Below are 20,131 nucleotides of genomic sequence, written 5' to 3'. Positions count from 1 at the left end.
TCATATGCCAGTTTTTCAACAGGCAGAGAGGTTTAGCATTGCACCACTTGCCTGGTAATGCGTTCTATAAGATGCCAAATTTGCAACTTCTCAGTGCACAGAGCTCCTATTGAAATGAATGACAGTGTGGAGTATGGAGTCCTTGATAAATAACAAGGGAAAACAAATGCTTAGAGCGGAAGCGTAGCTGTGTGGGCCTGCAGAGTGGGTTTCAGGCGTTTCAGTAACATACAGTGATCAGCTGCTGGGTTTTCAATTTGGTTTACTGCTTTGCAGTTTTTCTTTAACCCTTTTCTGCCAGTGCTAAGAAGCTTCATCCCACAGGGCTACCCGATTTCCAGTTCAGGTTCCTGTTCAGTTTATAGCACAGACTGAAGACATCACGTCTGTCATCTTTGCAGTCCTTTTTCAGAACCATAGCTGGTGCTATTGGATTGTTAACAGGAAACCTAGATGTCTCCACTTCAGAAATCAGCATCTAATTTGTTGTCACCTAAGTCTTACAAAGCTGAATGTGGTTACCAAACTATAAGTACATGCAAAAAGGAGAGATTAACATAAGTGAAATAATAAAGGAGAGTTATTTAGGCAGTGATGAAGTTGCAACAAGAAGTCTGAGAGCAATCAAGAGGGACTTCAGGGCCTTGGGACGACTGGTTAGAGGATCAGGAGCACAAGTAGTGTTCTCCTCTATCCTTCCAGTTGCAGGGAATGATGAGGGGAGAAACAAGAAGAGCTAGCAGTTCAGTACCTGGCTCTGAGCCTGGTGTCACTGGCAGAATTTTGGGGTTTTTGATCATGGACAAAAGGCCTCCTGGCAGCCAGGTTGCCAGGGTACAGCTGTCTCAAAGAGGGAAAAAGATCTTTGCACAGGAGTTAGCAGGGCTCATTGAAAGAGCTTTAAACTAGATTTGAAGGAGGAAAGGGGTAAAACCAGGCTGCTAGAGATAAGCCTGGGGGCAGGACACCAATGTTTGAAGGATGGTGTGCTAGTGAGGTCCTTCAGCCTGCTGTCTCAGTGGAGATAGGGGATGGAGATCCATGTGGCACGTTCCACCTTGCTGGAGTGTGTGGAAAATAAGAGTGTTTGAGCCAGCTAGGGAAGGCGTCCTGCTGGACCTGTTGTTCACGAAGAGAGAAGGACTTGTGGGTGATGTGATGGTTGGGGGCTGTCTTGGGCATAGCTATCATGAAACAATTGGGTTTGATTCTTGGAGAAGTAAGGAGAGGGGTCAACAGAACTGCCACCTTGGACTTCCGGAGGGCAGGCTTTAACCTGTTCAGGAGCCTGGTTGATGGAGTGCCATGGGAGGCAGTGCTGAAGGGCAAAGGAGTCCAGGAAGGATGGACATTCTTAAAGAAAGCGATCTTAAAGGCGCAGGAGCAGACCATCCCCATGCGCCGAAAGATGAGCCAGTGGGGAAGACCACTGGCCTGGCTGAACAGAGAGGTTTGGCTGGAACTCAGGAAAAAAAGAGTTTATGGACTTTGGAAGAAAGGGTGGGCAACTCAGGAGGACTACAAGGATGTCATGAGATTATGCAGGGAGAAAATTAGAAGTCCAGCTAAAACTTAATCTGGCTACTATCATAAAAGACCATAATAAATGTTTCTATAAATACATTAGCAGCAAAAGGAGGACTAAGGAGAATCTCCTTCCTTTATTGGATGTAGGGAGGAAACATAGTGACAAAGGCTGAGGAAAATGCTGATGTACTTAATGCCTTCTTTGCCTCAGCCTTTAGTAGTAAGACCAGTTGTTCTCTGGGTACCCAACCCCCTGCACTGGAAGACAGGGAAAGGGAGTAGAATGAAGCCCCTGTAATCCAAGGGGAACTGGTTAGTGACCTGATACACCACTGAGACACACACAGGTCTATGGGACCAGATGGGATCCACCCAAGGGTACTGAGGGAGCTGGGAGAAGAGCTCGCCAAGCCACTTTCCATCATTTACCAGCAGTCCTGGCTAACCAGGGAGGTCCCAGTTGACTGGAGGTTAGCCAATGTGTCGTTCATCCGCAGGAAGGGCCAGAAGGAGGATCTGGGGAACTGCAGGTCTGTCAGTCTGACCTCGGTGCTGGGGAAGGTTGTAGAGCAGATCATCCTGAGTGCCATCATGTGGCATGTACAGGACAACCAGGGGGTCAGACCCAGTCAGCATGGGTTCTTGAAGGGCAGGTCCTGCTTGACTAGCCTGATCTCCTTCTATGACAAGGTGAGGGAAAGGCTCTGGATGTTGTCTACCCAGACTTTAGTAAAGCCTTTGACACTGTTTCCCACAGCATTGTCCTGTAGAAACTGGCTGCTCATGACTTGCATGGGCATAGACGTCGCTGGGTAAAAAACTGGCTGGATAGCCAGGCCCAAGGAGTTGTGTTGAATGGAGTTAAATCCAGTTGGCGGCCAGTCACAAGTCGTGTTCCCCAGGGCTCAGTACTGGGGTCAGTTCTCTTTGATATCTTCATCAATGATTGGACAAGGGGGTTGAGTGCAGCCTCAGTAAGTTTGTAGGCAACACCAAGTTGGGTGGGAGTGTTGATCTGCTTGAGAGTAGGAAGAGTCTACAGAGGGATCTGCACAGGCTGGATCAATGGGCCGAGGCCAACTGTATGAGGTTCAAAAAGGCCAAGTGCCAGGTCCTGCACTTGGGTCCCAACAACCCCACGCAATGCTACAGGCTCGGGGATGAGTGGCTGGAAAGCTGCCCAGCAGAAAAGGACCTGGGGGTGTTGGTTGACAGCCGGCTGAACATGAGCTAGCAATGTGCCCAGGTGGCCAAGAAGGCCAAGAGCATCCTGGCTTGTATCAGGAATAGTGTGGCCAGCAGGACTAGGGAAGTGATCGTCCCCTGTACTCGGCACTGGTGAGGCCACACCTTGAGTGCTGTGTTCAGTTTTGGGCCCCTCACTACAAGAAAGACATTGAGCTGCTGGAGCGTGTCCAGAGAAGGGCAATGAAGCTGGTGAAGGGTCTGGAGAACAAGTCTTGTGAGGGGCAACTGAGGGAACTGGGGTTTAGCCTGGAGAAGAGGAGGCTGAGGGGAGACCTTATCGCTCTCTACAACTACCTGAAAGGAGGCTGTAGCCAGGTGTGTGTTGGTCTCTTATCCCAAGTAACAAGGGATAGGACAAGAGGAAATGGCCTCACATTGTGCCAGGGGAGGTTTAGATTGGATATTAGGAAAAAATTATTCACCACAAGGGTTGCCAAGCACTGGAACAGGCTGCCCAGGGAAGTGGTTGAGTCACCATCCCTGGAGGGATTTAAAAGACATGTAGATGTGGTGCTTAGGGACATGGTTTAGTGGTGAACTTGGCAATGCTAGGTTAATGGTTGGACGTGATGATCTTAAAGGTCTTTTCCAAGCTAAACAATTCTGTCATTCTCTATAATTATGTCCAGGTTTTACAGACACCCACAAAGAAAAACAGAAAAGTATCGTAACATATTTGCTCATGGTTTATATCGTCCTCTCCATTAATAGCAGTAGGGATGTGTGGTCAAGGGGGAATTTCTAAAGCAAAAGCTAGGAGTAATGAATGATTTTAACCTATGGTGTATGAGATACTGGGTTCAGTCTTGGGCTCCACATTATGCCCCTTTTTGGCAAAGATAATTTGGGAATATTCCCAAATATTTTTTGTTTTGTTGTTGGAGAGGATTGAAGGATTTTTTCTTTTTAGGAAGGGCAGTAGACATTTCACCAAGCTCTCTTATTTGTAATGGCCTTTAGTGTGCTGAAAGTATTACCTGTGTGACCTGCCATGCTTTCATCAGAGACTACATTATTGATACAAATAAGTGGTCTCAGTTATCACAATCTCATTGAAATTGCCTCTTCTCCCTTTTCTCCCCCCTTCTCAAATCATTACAGTGACCTTGACAGCTGATTGACTGAGATACATTTATTTTCCAAATGTACTAAATTAATACTCCTAATGTTTACTTTTGAGGATTAGAGGAATATTTCTAGCACTGATCTATGGCACTGTAACATGAGGAAATAAGGATCTGTGTGAACAACACAGATCTCTTACAACATCAGGAGTCTGTCTGCAAAGCAAGAGAGAGATCTGCTGCTGCAGCTTTTAATGCCTGCAAGCTCCAGGAGCATGGGGAAAGCAGACAGGCTTGGCAGATTTTTCCTGCGTATCTCTAAGCCAGAGGCAAGCACAAACAGTCCCAGGCTCAGACAGTTCTCACCCTGCATGTTTTGGCTCTGAAATGACATTTTAGCTATGTTTGATTTTTTTGAGTTTATCACATTTAATGCTGTAGATTACATGTTTTTAAACTGATGCTTATTATCACTTGAATCTTTTTATGCACCTTTTGTTCTGATATTGGAAAAATGTGTGGCTTCTTTTAGCATTTAATATTTGACCTGAGCTCAAAGCTGAGCGGCTGTCTATTTCTCTGCGTTGTTGCATCATGTATGGTCCCTAGAGCTGTTCGAGCAGTTCCCTCGGAGAGATGCAGAATTTTCTGTCTCGTGGTGCAGCATGGCTGAGAATTAAAAATTCTGGGCTAAAACCCGGTGGTGTTAACGAGAGGGATCTTTCAAAATTGTAATTCATAGGACCAATAATTGATGGCAAGAACGAACCTCTAATTTATTTGTGCAAATTCACAAGCTGCTCTTATTTTGCAGCCTCTGTTCAGCTGTGGAGGTCACGTCTGGGCCGGGTGATGTACTCCATGGCAAACTGTCTGCTAATGATGAAGGTACGTGGGTGGCAGCAACTGCAGAGGTACCGTATATTTCAGAATAGAATGTCAGAGAAAGTGCGAGAGAATTACTGGTGCATAGATAAGGGAAGACTACCTGACTGTACATGGAGGTTTTGCTTAGTGAAGAATTAATTAGACTTAATAATGTCTTATTTAATAGATAACCATTTGCAGTAATGTTCTTTGGGAACATATCTGTACTTATTTCTCCCCAAATCATCCTGGAGAACATGCAATAACAATACAGAATTTGCATTTTTAAATTGAATTTTTCAAACACTTAACTAAATGCTGTAATTAAAAGCAATTATGTGCTCTGTCTTTTTCAAACTGTGCACCAGAAATGTTGCTCTGTTTCTGAGGATTAATAATACCGTAGCCTTTGTATATGATGAAGATCCAGAACATGTAAATACATCCTCCCTTGTCAACTTATCTCAATTGTAAGATACCGTCTTTCAAGTTTAAATCCTCACTAGTGGGTAGGGGGGGAAGATAAAGGAATAAAAGCAAAAGTAACTAGCTTCCACTGTTGATTTTTTTTCCCTTGTTTCCTCCTTGCTTTTTAAGCAATCCTACTCCATTTTGGTGCAACAGTCTTAGCTTCTCCTTGTGTTCAGGAAGTAGAAATAAAACTTCTGCTGTTCACCTCATGGTCAGGGAAATAGGGGTATCACCATTCTGAGCTTGCAACAAACTGCTGTTAGCCTGAGCTTAACTGTACTTCACAAATCAATTAGTAGCAACAGCGTCAGAGCAGAGCTGCCAGCAGTATAATCTGCACAGGCCAGTGTAGATTTGCACTCCCTGCACCCTGCTCTTTGCCCAAGGTCATGACAAACCTGACCCTCTGGTGTTTCCTAAGCTACTTCCCAAACGGGGCTCCGTTTCTAATATTACAATACCTGAAAAAGCATGCATTTTTTAGATAAGATCCAGTTATCCAAATACTGCTTCACATGAAATGGAATATCCTTTTTATGAGAATTAGGGAAAACAGAAATTTTTATTCATAGTGATACTGCGATCAGAACATTTCTGTCTTGAATAGAAATAGTTGTCCATTAAATTATGAGGTATTTTTAAGAATTACTATTAGCATTTGTGTTTTAAAGTAGGTACTTGATGTAGGTTCAGTTTTTAAGGAACTTTCTTTTTCCAAAAGCAAGTGGAGAAAAGCATGAATTGCCATCCCACACAAAGTAGAATATATAAATAAAAAAATGCTGGCAATATATTTTTTCCAAGAAATTCACTTCTAACACTTTCAGTGTTTTTCTTGTCATGTACACACAAATCCACGCGCGTGCACAGTTCTCACCTTTCTTTTGGTTTTGTCCTCTTAGTGCTATTTTCTTGTAGTAATAGATTGGTGTATAGAGATTATCACCTTTTTGGAAATGGTACTTCAGAAATACTGCAGTTCAGATATTTCTTAAGACCAATTGTATTTAGGGCCGGTCTCAGAGCTGTTAGGTTAGAAATGTATAGTTCACAATAACTTCCAGGTTACTCACAACTGCATGTTAATGCGTAATTACTTCCGTCTGAAATTTGCATTTCAGTGCATTGGCTATGGTGTAGTTGTGAGTCTCTCAGTTTTCAGAAATATCCCTATATTGAGGAGTAGAGAGTTTTTAAGAAAGATTTATCAAACGTAGTCAATGTTGCAGTAAAATCAGAGTAGTACATGAAGTTACTTTTTCCACTTATGTGACAGATCATCTGTGAGAGAGTTATATTGGGTACTTATAAATTTAATAAATTTTAAGACTGTTCTAACATGCAGCAATGCTATAATTATCTTCTTCACCTTCTAGAGTATTCAGTATGAAACTATTTCTTCAAATAATTTTTAAACACACTTTTGTTAATTGTCCCAGAATAATTATATTAACTGAACAGAATTCCACATATTTATAATTTTTTGCTGTTGTGTAATACACTTTCAAAACTGCATTTGTTTTTATTCAAGTATTTCAAGTGTATGTAATTTAAAAAAAAACAACCCAACTGATTTCATTCTCTAAGTCAGTGCCATCTGTTGCCATCTAGTGAACATTTACAATATTGCAATATGGTTATATTTGGTCCCCAAGTACTATTAGGTGAATGGAATAATAGTTTGTGCTATTAGTAAATAATAATAATAATTTATTAAAGTAGAACTATGCAACATTGGTATAAAAAAAGAAAAACTGGTAATCCTATTTTTACTAACCTCTCTCTTTGGCCAGAAATCTTCAGTAGTATTTAATAGGGAACAATCTTGTCAGGATTGACTCTTGAAAATAAAAAGGACTTTGATTAGATAATGGGCCTATAACTATTTAAATCTACTTCAGTTATCCTCAACTCTAATTAGGTTTATTCCATGTCATCTCTCTTCTGCATTACTTATCTGACTCAAGGAATTCTGTTTATGTAGCTCAATGATTTTTGTCTTTTTAAATATGGCCTCATTAGTTTCATAGCTAAACATCTCATTACATTTTTGAGGTAGAAGGGTATATTGTTTTGGAGGTAGTGAGTGAGGTGCAAAGAAGTGATTCACCCAGACTTGCACAGGAAACCTATAGTGGAACAGGAAATTAACCACACATGTCATTTACCCAGGGACTGTCTTTCCTAGGTGCAGATTCCTGCCTGCTGTGTCCCTTTATCTGTGTGAGCGATGACACGGTTCGGTTGCAGTTTAAGGCAGTCTTACTATATGGTCTTTTCTTTGTGCAACCTTTCTTAAATGTATTCTAGCTTCCTTCCGTGTACCACTTTTGGACTTAACCAAGTGACAGAAACAAAGAAATGGTGGATCTCAGTCATATCAACTGTATCGACTCTTCCCATTTCACGTGAACAAGGACAACTTGAGGGAGGAGGTGGAAATACAGCAGGAAGGGAAGGGGAGACCACGTAATGTGTCACTGTAGACTTCTGTTTACAAGAACTGTGAGCTTAAGTCACTGTGGAAGCATACCCTGAATATAGCAGCATGAGGGAATGAATATTCATTTAAAATGCAACTGATGATGTGCATTGCTTCATTTCAGCAATCTAATTGCAAAATGTCTGTCATTTTACTAAATCACCATGGAAGTGTCTTGAAAACTTTTTAACTTCTTTTCATCTGAGCTAAAATCGCTTTTGACATTATCTTACCAGACTTTTACCTCTCTGAGGAATAAACACTTAAGTACTTTCCATATATATTATAAATGCACTCTAATTAAAGGCACATTTTGCACTTTTTAGATTTTTCTTTTTTCAGTGTTGTCTTAGCTTTTGTAGAACTTGTCCTTCGTAAAAACAAAAGCATTAGAATTTATTTTAATTCAGGTCTAATACAATTAAAACTGTACAAAGAAGGAGGCAACAGCTTGTGCTAATAACGCAAGGGACTGATGCCTAAGGACTTCGGTTCCTCTATGATTTAAAGGAGAAAGACTGCATGAATCGGCCTGTCTTTTGCCTGACTGTGCTGCAGTACTACTCTTATGGATTCATAACGCTGTGAATCTCTGCTTTCGTAACCGTTCCACAAGTGCGCTAGATATCCCTGTCCTCTTTTCCCAAAATATAGTATTTATGAACTCTACACTTTGTGTAACTATAGCTGATTTTACTCTAGGATTTATTGAACCTACTCCCAGCATTCTATACATCATGGTCATTTATGCTTATTTCTAAATATCTCATAATTAATATTTTAAGTACTTAAGGTGGTGGTGAATGAAACATGAAGATGTATAATGTAGTGATCATTAAGGGAAATACAGTTATACTGCAGCGCAGCAAAGGAAAAACAAACCCCACTTGCCATTGTTGTGCAAGTAGATCCAATGTCTTACTAGAAGTATTTTGGATGAATATATTTAATGTTAGCTCCAAATTTTCCTAGTAAAAGAGATACTGAATTTAAAACAATAGACCAACTCTCATTCATATCCTGAATTGTGTAACTTCAGTCCTTCTTTTGGGATTTTTTTGTGAAGGTGTGGAAAATCTGAAGGCTCGCAATCTTTAGAAATTAAAGACCAAGACAATACATCAACCCCATCCTTTAAGTCTTAAGATCACAAGCTGTAATAACTGGGGTTTTTATTGACAGTACCTAATATGTCTTACTCCTCACAACCACAACCTCTGTCAGCCAAGACTTTGCTCCTCTGAGAGAGTGCCTATTTATCATTTTCACAGACAATTTTTCTTTACCATGTCACATTAGCAAAGCTGGGAATGAAAACAAAGTCTTCAGTAAATGAGAGCAAATTTCATGTACTTTACAATATGCTCCTTCAGAAGAAACTGTCAGATAAGATGCTTTCATAACCTACTATGGAATAGTATCATTCTGTATCACATGTAGGATACTCTAGAAGTCTACTACTGCTTCCATGATAGTGTGAGGGGAAGAGTAAACGCATATAAAACTCACTGTGGGATCCTGGAGTAACTACAGAATGAGGTTCTATTTAGAAGCGAGCCTGGATATTGTGATGATGTTTTACAGTTTCATCCTGGGGCCATCCTTGCCTATGCTTAGGGTGGCTTTGGACGTCTGTAACTTAGTCTCTTGTCATCATCTGGAAGAAATGGGTCCCATTCCTGTGATAGGTACTGCAAGGCATGGGGTAGATAAGCACAGATGCTATGTACTGTGCCGTCATATGGAAACAGGGTGCCATATCCACGAATACAGTGCGTACTCTTAATGCTTCACCTCCACTCTCACATTTTAGGAGGTGCGAATGTTTACATACTCCTAGTTCCAACGCATATGGTGATGTACAGTCACTTGATAGGAATGCGAAAGGGGAGGAGGGTATGTTTGCCTGACTAGGCATGAAGCCCCTGTGAAGTGGACCTCCAAGACATTATTTGACTGCTTGTTGCTACCGAGGGTGGCTACTACCTGCACTAGGGAGCTTGTGGTGTTATAATTGTGCAAACAGTGCCCCCTCGTGCAGCTGCTTCTGGCTGAGACACTTCTGCAGTCAAATCATGCTAAACTGTAAACTAAGCTGACAGAAGCACTTTTCTATCAGCTTTACTGCCTGATCTCCTGGGAGTTGTTTCTACATCAGTTTGGGGATGTGACTAAAACCTCCATCCCTCGTGGTTGTGCTACACATCTTTGTTGTGTAGCATGAGACTGAGCGCTGGGTAAGGGGCAGCTTTAGACCACAGAATGGAAGATACTGAGCACAAAAGCTAGAATTTAATATAAAAAAATTATTTCTCCAGTGAGCACATTTTATGCTTAAAGCGATAAAATTCACAGTCATAGACAATCCTTCAGATTTTATAAATGACATTCTTGCAGGTATTAATAGCTAATACAAGAGTGGCTGGGGTTCCTCTAAGGACCCAGTTCAGAGGGTCCCTATTCCAAGTTTTTTATGCCGGCCTAACACAGTGAGACTCCATGATCAATGAAGTCCTTTAGTGAGAGCTGTTACAGTGAAAAGTGAAATTTTCCTAAATCTTAAATTTATGAAAAATTTTGGTAGCATAAATTTCCTCATATTTGAGTTCTGAATGCTAAATGAGTCAGAATTTAAATAAATATATTTTTGTGTATATGGCCTGTTGTCTTTGCTCTCAACTCTTCCCATTACCAATAATAAGCATGAGCATGGCATGGCACATTAGAATTGGAATAAACTCTAAATGTTAATCATTAACAGTTCAGAATTAATCATTATACCCACAGTATACAAGTTGTTTGCAAAAGAAGGGTCTTGCAGGGTGCCTCCAGGCTGTGTAAGTCAGCCTCTACTCTTATAGGACATGTAATTTTCTCATATACAGATCAGACTCCAAAGACACCTCTTGATTTTTCTGTGCGTATGAAACAATTAGTACGTTCTAAATGGGGACCTGGTGCGCAGGTCAAGTAGGGTTCAATCGTTTTAAGTGTGACCTCAGGAAAAGAAATTAATTGTACCTGGGGCACATTGCCGCCTCAGACTAAGCAGGAGATGAAGAAAAAGTACCTTTACCGGTAGCTGTGATCACATTAGTGACAAATTAAATGAGTACTGTAATTTGACCAAGAAAAATGGTAGGGTAGAGAGTATCCCAAGGTGTCTGTGCAGTTTTGAAAGATTATTCTTTGATGTCTTTTGCTTCCTAACACCCACCACAAATTCTTCTATTAAGCTGAAGGGCAGGACTGTCAGGAATCACCAAATAAGTACAGCACAGAAAGTCTTCTGTCTTTGCGTATGCCTGGTTTTTACAAGGAAATGCAGGCTTTCACTGCCTCCGCCCTGGATTGCTCCCAGACAGTATTGCTGAGGCTGGCGCAACCCTGTGCCCTGTGAATGTCCATACTGCCTGTCTGCCACTCGGCTTACAGACGTGCAGAGTTTCTCCTGCATGCCTGCCAAAGACCATGTAGCCAGGCTCTAAAAGTCATTGAATTATTGCTGTTTAACCATGAAACAGCTGAACTGCAGTAACCACTCACATAGGCATTTCTTTCCTGTGAGAAATGAGACCGTGATTGTGTTTAATCCTCTGTCACTGGGCATTATCTGGAGGGTATGGTTGCACTGCATCTTGAGCAGGCAGATCTCAGAGCTGCCACTTGCCAGCGTGATCTTTGTGCAGGGGGTGGGGGGAAGATCACTTGCAAAGCTTCCTGCAGTTCAGAACCAGCCCACCCCTTACTTAGTTTTAGCCCAAATCAGTTTTCTATTTAGATTACCTGTTCATTTTGCTTTTATGTGGTATGGTAGAAGGGAATGATGGTTTGGGTGGAAGGATAGAAAAGGTGGTGCTTCCCTTGGCAATAGTGCTAGTTTGTCATCTGAAAACGTGCATCAATTGCAGCTTCTGACACACTGTATTTTTCACAAATTAAGAGCATGTGCACAAGCAGTTCCCAAAGCTTCAGAACATAGTTTGTTAAACCAAGTAAATGATACATATATTTGAAACATGAGATGCTTCTCAACTATGTATACCCCAATCACACAGAAGGCTTTTATAATCTATGCTAAAGAGTAAGTGTTCAGATTTTTTGTTCTTGGCATTTAGCTACAAACAGAGTATGATCTAGTTTGGAAGAAAAAAAAAAAGGAAGATTCCCTGTGTATGCAGTTCCAGTATAACTGAGAAAAGACCAATATAGTCAGCTGCTGGTGCCTACGGTGATAGGTAGAAATTCTGTCCCATTGACAAGTTGCAATTACTTTAATTCTGCTTGAATATGTCTTTAAAAAGAAGGCAATCTATAGGCTGAAGAATGCTGAGCTTAAATATCTGGACATGTTCTTTTCACCCCTTAGGACTACGTGCTTGCTGTAGATGCTTATCACACCGTCATCAAATATTACCCACAGCAAGAGCCTCAGCTGTTGAGTGGAATTGGAAGGATTTTCCTTCAGGTATGCATTTTATTCTATATCTGCTAGGTAATACTGACAGTTACGTAGTGAATAATTGTTGCATTTAAAACTATAGCTGTTTTTGTAGGGCATGTATCAAATTGTAGAGGCATTGTCATAAAAAAACCCCTTTGTTCCACGTGATACTAGATAAAGTTAGGATATAAAGCACCTATAATATTAAAGGTACTTGCATTTACGTTAGCGAACAAAGAATGTGCTGTAGAAAATTATGCTAATGATTTAATTATAGAGCAACATTCTGCTTTCTCTAAAACTAATGGTAAAGCTGCCATTGACTTCAGTGAGCCAGAATTTCACTAAAAATCTCATTTCCCACTGCCTCAAACTGCATGCAGCTCTCAGTCACACTGTATGTCTGCCATCTTCATCTTGAAAAAAATTGAGAGTTTCCTTCTTTTGTCCAGGTTATATCCCCAAGAAGACAGGGGAGAGCACATTAAAAGAAAAAACAGGACTGCACAAGTATAATATATTTCCATGTAGCTATATGCTTACCCCATTAAGGAAAAAAGTACAGTAAAACTTTTTTCTTTAGCAGAAAATGATGCTTCTAAATAATTAGTATCTGCTTGTTTTAATTTTTAGTATCTCAGTTTTTTGCAGTTTATATTTCTGATACTGTTATTTCAAACTTTTCCTTTTTTATCTACTTCCTTTTATTATTTATTATAAATCTAGTTTTGACTTGTCAAGTATTTATAAACAATCTTATTTATGGCATTCATGTTATAAAATTATATTGAAATGGAATAATTTACTCTCAATAGATAATTAAATCATTAATATTGTTCGCTTGAAATCATAGAATGTCATTCAAACTCAGTTACGGATTTTTGGTTCTCAGCAGGAATGTGTTTCCATGGTGTGGTAGAGATGTTTGTCTTTGAAAGTCTCTGATTTAAAGCGGATCTCCATCACTGTAGAGCAATTTTCTGATATTGGCTATGTGCATTAATTATTTCCTAAATAGGCAAGCTAGCAATAATGTATATTAAAGAATGGTACTGTAAAGATGCATCATACTATTGGAAATACAAGTTATTAATAGTTCTGGTCTTACTGGGAAAATGACTGGGTACGTTACTGGTACAGCCTTGCTGACAAGGGTGACTGCCCTGGTGTTGCACTCTCCAGTCTGTTAGTAGCTCAGTTTGCTATAGAAAAATTTTCACTCTCAGGAGGAAAGCATCTCCTAACTTTGGAAAGAATTACATCCGCCCAATTTCAAAAGTGGTGTTTGCAGGCTCTGTTCAGAGTCATTTGAAGTCATTGACCTCCGCAATGTTGGCTGTGACAACAGGCCTTTAGTATTTAGTGGTTTTACTGTCAGAACCGGACATAGCAAAAGGGAGTATGAGGAGCCCTTGATATTTTCATGTGATCCTAGATAGTAGTTAGTAAAAAGCATCCCTTCTAAATTCAAATGTTTTCCTTTCCTCTAGCACCTTAAGTAGATAATTTTTTATTGTCTGGCACATTGTCTTTTTTTTTTTTGTGACAAATCTTGAGCTCTGTGTGGATGGTACTGTTGCAATAGATACACCATTTTGATGTATTAAGAGAAATAATCAGTGTGCAGGCAAACAGAACCAAGGAGTTCAAATCAAAGAAAGAGAAATGTGTTGCAGGGCATCATCATTTCGGTAAGACCACTGTGTGCACTGTTGATGAGGCGCTCTGTGAAAAAAATAAACCAGGTAAAATGGGAAAGCAATTTTCTCGTATTCAAATGTCACAGCTTCTCAAAAAGAGGTAGTGATTCCCAAATAATCACAGACTGTTATCTTTGAACATTATCCAAGAGAGGCACATGGGAGCCAGATTTTAGCTGCTTATCAGTCACAGATACTGTTTGACAACAGACATCACGCATATGAAACAGAGCAATAATGTAGAATGAAGTGTAAGTTCAGGAGTTAAATAGAAAAAAAGGTACCCTTTTTCAACATATAAAACCTTACTTTGTATGTGATATTTTTCTTAGTTAAATTGAGCTTACTATTTTAAGACACCAGGTCGTCTTTATCTTCACATATAGTGGGACATAAAAAGGCCTAGACCTGATGTATGGCCTTTAGCTGTTGCCTTAACCTAAGTGGGAAATGAGGGTGAGAGAAATGGAGAATGCAGGAAAAGACAGAGTTTATCGCAGATAAGTTTTCAGAAGCCCTGTAATTCTGTCAGCAATCACCTGACCTGTAAAACAGAAATTCACATGAAATGGGAAAACAGTGAATACATTTTAGTCTGGAGGATATTATTGTATGTTGCTAATAGACTCTGCTTGCTGGCTGACCTATCTGAAATCACCATTTAAATAACTACATCAAAGAATTTAGAAAGCGGAAAGCTGTCTGACGTTACCCTCTGCAATAGATTGCTGCAAAAAAAGAATTAAAAGCAATAAATAAATCCTAGGAGTACTTAAGAAAAATAATTTTGGTTGCCAGACAAACAATAAAATTAAGCACATATTATATTGGAGGGTCCTTGTTAGAAGATATGATTATTTGAGGTTAACAGAGGAATTTTCATTTCTGTTCAAAGTGCTAATTATTAGACACTCAAGTCATGTTTTCTGAACTAAGTTAAATAAAATTAAGTGAAGACCACCACTTTAAATATTTAATATTTTAATGACTAATTAAAACTAATTATTTCTTTTAAATGTTCTGCCAAAAAAACCTGTAAACTGTTTCCCCTCAGTGGGAAAAATGAGAATTAGAAGTTTGGTATCTTTGCTGAGAAGATACAAGATGCTGCTAAGAAATGAGAACTCTTCATGGTCACAAATAGGGTGTGATTAATCTCAAAGCATATTAGATTTAGACTCATCAAGCTCCCAGTGGAGCAAACTGGTAGTTTGCTTTAGAAGTGGATTATTCTCATGGTTAGGGGCTTCCTTCTAGTTTCCAGGCTAAAAATACTCAAGGTCAGATTCCATTGCGCTTGAGCCAGCATTATCCTTTAGCTAAAAGGATTTTCTTGGTGGTTTACACCTTTATGTATGGAAAGATTGTAACTTGTGTCATTATAACTGAATATATAAGTTTTTAGAATGAGAAATGTTTGTTTTGTTTGAGTCCAGTTATGTACATCTGGGAGAAATGCATCTGTTTAATTAGCTGGAGTATTAGTGGGTATTCCATAAATGCTTTGGTAGACAGTTGCATCTTTGAGTGCAATTTTAATCATCCCCTAAATGTAAAGAATAATAATTTATTTATGTTACCAAGGGAGTGGTCTTGTGGTTAGAGGTAAAGCAGTACCAGGATACTGCCACGATGATACTCCCATAAGCAAATAGGGAAGAAATCTAGATGAAACTTTAAAATGGACATTTGCTGTGTCTGAAAAGTTTACGGGGAAAGTCATTCACTGGAAGCCTAGAAAGACTTGCTAGATGATCTTTTCCACAAGGATCCCTTTGGGGTTTGCAGTGTTTTTATTTTTCGGTTAGGTGCTTGTACGATGAAATTAGAAATGTGCTTGTAAAATGTACTGAGCTGGGAGTAGTACAGACACTATGAAGGGCAGGATCAGAATGCAAAATAATCTTGACAAGTTGAGAAACTGAAATGTTAAATTGGCTGTGATTCAAACAGCAAAGGCAAAATACTACCAAAGACTGGGAGTAATACACAAATATAAAATGGGAACCAACTAACGAGATACTGTTCTGTAGAAAGGAATTAGGCTAAGGGTAAGCAAACTACACATGGGTAAACAAATCCCACTTCCAAAATACTGTGGCATAAAAGCAAACATCATATTCACATGTGAAACATAAAGTAACTCTTCCATTCTCACTGGTGGTGAGAGATTAGTTGGAGATCAGCAGGCACTTGGGGAGGATGTGAAATAGAACAGCACGAATGATCAGAGAATCCAGAAAGCATTAGCTATGAGAAAGGGGTGAACACTGATTTGCTTGAAAATTGATTCTCATTCTAGAAGAAGAAACATAGGAGGAAGTGCAATAAAAATTTTTAAGTATGTAAGAGGCTGTTAAAATCCAGGGGTTGTAGTATTCTTGGTGACCACTGTGGCTAGGACAAAAAGTTGGGGTAAAAAGTGCAGCAAGATAGTCTTAGAGTGTATTTTTTAATACTATGGGTGTGTAAGAATTCTGGAATAAGTTTCCTAGGGAGGCCGTGTAATATTCACCATCTGAGAGCTTTAAGGAGACTTCAACACATTTGTCACAAACATTTTTGGTCATGTTGGTCCTCTCCTTGAACAAACAGGTGATCTCTTGAGGGTCCCCTGAATCTCCCCACCTGAGGGCTGCCTGGTTTCCATGACTTTACACTCCTGAACTAGTTTAGGTTTACTTTTGATAGATTTATTTTACCCAGTAATAAGTTTTCTTCTCCTTCCATCTCTCCAGCCTGAAATTACTGTGAAATCTTACCAAAAGTATGAGCGTATCCTTCTGTGAAACATACGTTTACCAAATGTAACCAAACTTATTTACCAAAGGGGCCTTCTTCAAAGATTTTTTTTTTTCCCATCTCAAATAGCAATGTATGTGCCATACCCTTTAGGTGAAACATCCCTTCCTTTCTAGGAATCCTCTTCCCCATCCCCCCTCTCCCATAAAATCTGTTCCTCTTTTACACCAGCTTTCAAATCCCCTGTTCCTTCAGCCTGCGCGATCCACTTGCCACTTCCAATCTGCAAATGGATGGTCTCCCCGGTATCCTCAGTGACCCATTGCACAGGGATTGTTTTCTGACACGTTTCGCTCTCATGCACTGAAATCATCCTGTGGTCCCTGGCTAGGACCTGTAAGCTGTGGGTTAACCGAGTATGGGTCCTACACTACCTACCAGCTACTGTATTCCAGTTCTCCTGCCTGTGGGCAGTGTCTCTCTGCTTCCTGCAGAGTAACACCCTGTCTCACTGGAAGTAATTCTGATCTTTTCTCCTTTTCAGCAAATTTTTATAAACTCTGGAGTGAGTTCCAACAAAATGGGTGGGGCAGCCCTGCCATCCAGTCCATGACTGCTCCACAACCCGCAGCTGAGAAACACTGCCTTTAGATAAAACTGCACCTGCCTTTGGGGATCTTTTCATGACCTTAATGTGGCTCTTCAAATTCCTTGTTTGATAACAGATGTTACCCACTCAGCTTCGTGCCAAACACTTAGATAGTAGACTTTGATATGTTTTCGTGTGCTTATCCTGTCTAACAGATATAATCAGGCTGGATGTCTTTTTATTGTGCTAACTTTCTTATGATTCTAATATCTAGATTGGAGACATAAAAACCGCAGAAAAATATTTTCAAGACGTTGAGAAAGTGACTCACAAATTGGATGGACTACAGAGCCAAATTATGGTTTTAATGAACAGGTAGATAATTTAATAGCTAAATGAAACTTTAAAATACGTTTCTGCAAAGTATGCATTGTGAGCATTAAACTACCCTTGAGACAATCCTGTTCTCTTTCTCTCTTCTATGTAACTACATCTGTCATAAGTGAGACTGAATGGCATATAGACCCAGGAGGTCTGTATTACTCGGTACAGTCATATTATCCTGGATTGAAATTGTGATCCTTCAGTTGATTTTACAAAGCTTTTACTCATTCTTCCAGCCATTGTGTATTTTCACTCTGCTTTTTCAATACACATTTGCATAAATAACTCTTAGGAGAGGAGAAGCTATTTTGGGCCCTCACCCTACAATCAGATCTGCTAGTAAAGTTACCACCTGGTAGTTTCAAAAAATGCTGGAATACATTGTAGTAAAGCGAGCTGCATGATGGGGGACTCAGTTTGTAATGGTTAGCACATTGGCTTAATATATTTAGAAAATACTATTCAAAAGTGCTCTGAAAATGATATAGCATGGCTAATTTCATGAAGATAAATAATTCCAGGAAGAGAGTATCTGCATTTAAATTAATAAGAACACAGTGAAGACTGTTGCTTTGGTAGGCAGAATATATAATAGCCAAATGATCCAAGTTGTCATTCCATTTGTCTGTAAATCAGTGTCTCCTTGCTGGTTGTAATTACACCGTGAAGAGCAAATGTCAGAAACTCTCACATCTATAACAGGAAGAATAAAAAATGGTATCCATTCTTTTTAAAATATATTATCACCTTGGGTTTTTGAGGAGAACTCATTCATATGTCACTTACTTTCTAGAGCATTTCTCCACCTTGGTCAGAATAATTTTGCAGAAGCTCATCGATTTTTCACAGAAATTTTAAGGATCGACTCATCAAATGCTGTGGTAAATGTCCAAATTGCTACATTTATAATGAACACCTAAATTATTCTCGTAATGCTTCATGCGTGGATTTAATTAGTACCCAGAGTATGCTTAGAGCTTTATAGAAAAATTGGATGTGGCATGTGTGCCAAAGGGGTTTTAGTAAGGATAAGATACAAAATGGGATGGGAAATGAAGAACCAGTCTGTATGAAGGGCATGAATACTTAGGCATGCATGTAGAAATTCCAAAACATTATGTTTTACAGGATCTTCGCAAAAACACTTTCTTTTGCATTCACTGTTTTTAGTGTAGATGTGCATGTCAGAAAAAGAAGTGGCAGCTGCCAACATATATCAGATTAACTTGATTTCACACAACATTGAAGGGATATTGTAATTTTAAACATGACGTTTTTAACACGTTGCGTATCAGAGCCTTGGATTCCCATCACAAGAAACGATCAAAGAGCTTTTTCACTTACTTTTGGGGTTTCTGCATTTGGCAGCTTTCAGTGGATGGTCATACAAGAATGTTCCTGAGAACAGAAACAGCTTACCCCCAGCAGCCTGATCCAAGGCCATTTTAAGACTGAGGGGACTGAGTTTAAGAAGTACATCAATTGCATCATTTTGTAGGTAGTAAAATAGTGTGTGTTATAAATCACACAAGATCAGTAAGGTTTCCTGAAGGGAGAGAAAAATAATTTTTTAAAAAAGGCTGTGTTCTTCCTTTATCTGCAGCTTTCAGAAAGTGTGAAAGTTTCTGCTGCTCATCATCTTGTATGACTTTGTACTGTGGGAATCTTTTGGTAACTCATAAAAACCTGTTTTGTGTGGAAAAGAAAATGGACCTGACTTGATCATTTATGATGTATTTAGACTGCCCTATCTGCTGAATTTACTTGAAGTCAGCTGTTGATGCCTTTGCGATAAGATAATGTCTTCCTGTTGCTTATGTGGATCTTCTATATGTAAGCCAGAGAGAAAAACACTTCTGAAGTTATAGTGAAGTCATTAAAAAACCCCTATGAAAATGACTACATGCAGAGGCTCATGTAGTTTCTGAAATGTGTTTCAGTTGCCTTTCAAAATTAACTGACTAATGTCCTATACTATTTATATTTCATTTTAGACTCTGTCTTTTAGAGAGTCAGCTCTTAGAAGTCAGCAGGTCCTACTGGCATGGGATAAATCTTGAGAATAACAAGAAGAAAAGGATTGGATTGTATGATTGATAACGTATTTTAGTTGCGCACACACACACACACAACGGTAGTTCTTAGTGTAGTAAATCTCTTCTAACTCCAGATGCTAGACTTTTTTTTTCCTTCTCTCTCATCACTTGTAAATACATACATACATATATATATACTTATTTAGTTACTTATTTACAATATATTTTTCTTTAGGCTAATAACAATGCTGCTGTTTGTCTTCTTTATCTGGGAAAACTGAAGGATTCCCTCCGGCAATTGGAAGGAATGGTTCAGCAGGACCCGAAACACTACCTACATGAGAGTGTTCTCTTCAACTTGACAACTATGTATGAACTGGAGTCATCTCGCAGTATGCAGAAGAAGCAGTCACTTTTAGAGGCTGTAGCTATCAAAGAGGGTGATAGCTTTAATACTCAGTGTCTCAAGTTAGGATAGATCATTTCCAACTGATTTTTTCCAGCAAGGCTGATTTTTTTAAATTGTATATATTCTTGCTAATGTGTAAATGTGAAATAAAATCTATTCAATTATGAA

At 39.4% G+C, this 20,131-nt stretch overlaps 1 protein-coding gene across 4 annotated transcripts in view; it reads left to right on the top strand.

Annotated features, from left to right (window-relative positions):
- The window catches only part of TRAPPC12 (trafficking protein particle complex subunit 12), a 58,764-nt gene extending 38,633 nt beyond the window's left edge, over window positions 1-20,131 (top strand). The window contains exons 8-12 of one of the 4 annotated variants that reach the window (XM_075747246.1): window positions 4,654-4,727; window positions 12,029-12,127; window positions 17,409-17,509; window positions 18,312-18,399; window positions 19,838-20,131. In XM_075747246.1, coding sequence (XP_075603361.1) covers window positions 4,654-4,727; window positions 12,029-12,127; window positions 17,409-17,509; window positions 18,312-18,399; window positions 19,838-20,032 — 557 coding nt within the window. In that variant the 3' untranslated portion in view covers window positions 20,033-20,131. Of the gene's footprint in view, window positions 1-4,653; window positions 4,728-12,028; window positions 12,128-17,408; window positions 17,510-18,311; window positions 18,400-19,789 lie in introns of all 4 variants that reach the window. The other 3 variants (XM_075747245.1, XR_012834388.1, XM_075747247.1) reach the window with 3 other exon arrangements.

This window comes from Balearica regulorum, chromosome 3 (assembly GCF_011004875.1).
Source record: "Balearica regulorum gibbericeps isolate bBalReg1 chromosome 3, bBalReg1.pri, whole genome shotgun sequence".
Classification (NCBI taxonomy): domain Eukaryota; kingdom Metazoa; phylum Chordata; class Aves; order Gruiformes; family Gruidae; genus Balearica; species Balearica regulorum.
The sequence above is the reverse complement of the archived record's forward strand: the minus strand, read 5'-3'. Positions and strand labels throughout refer to the sequence as shown.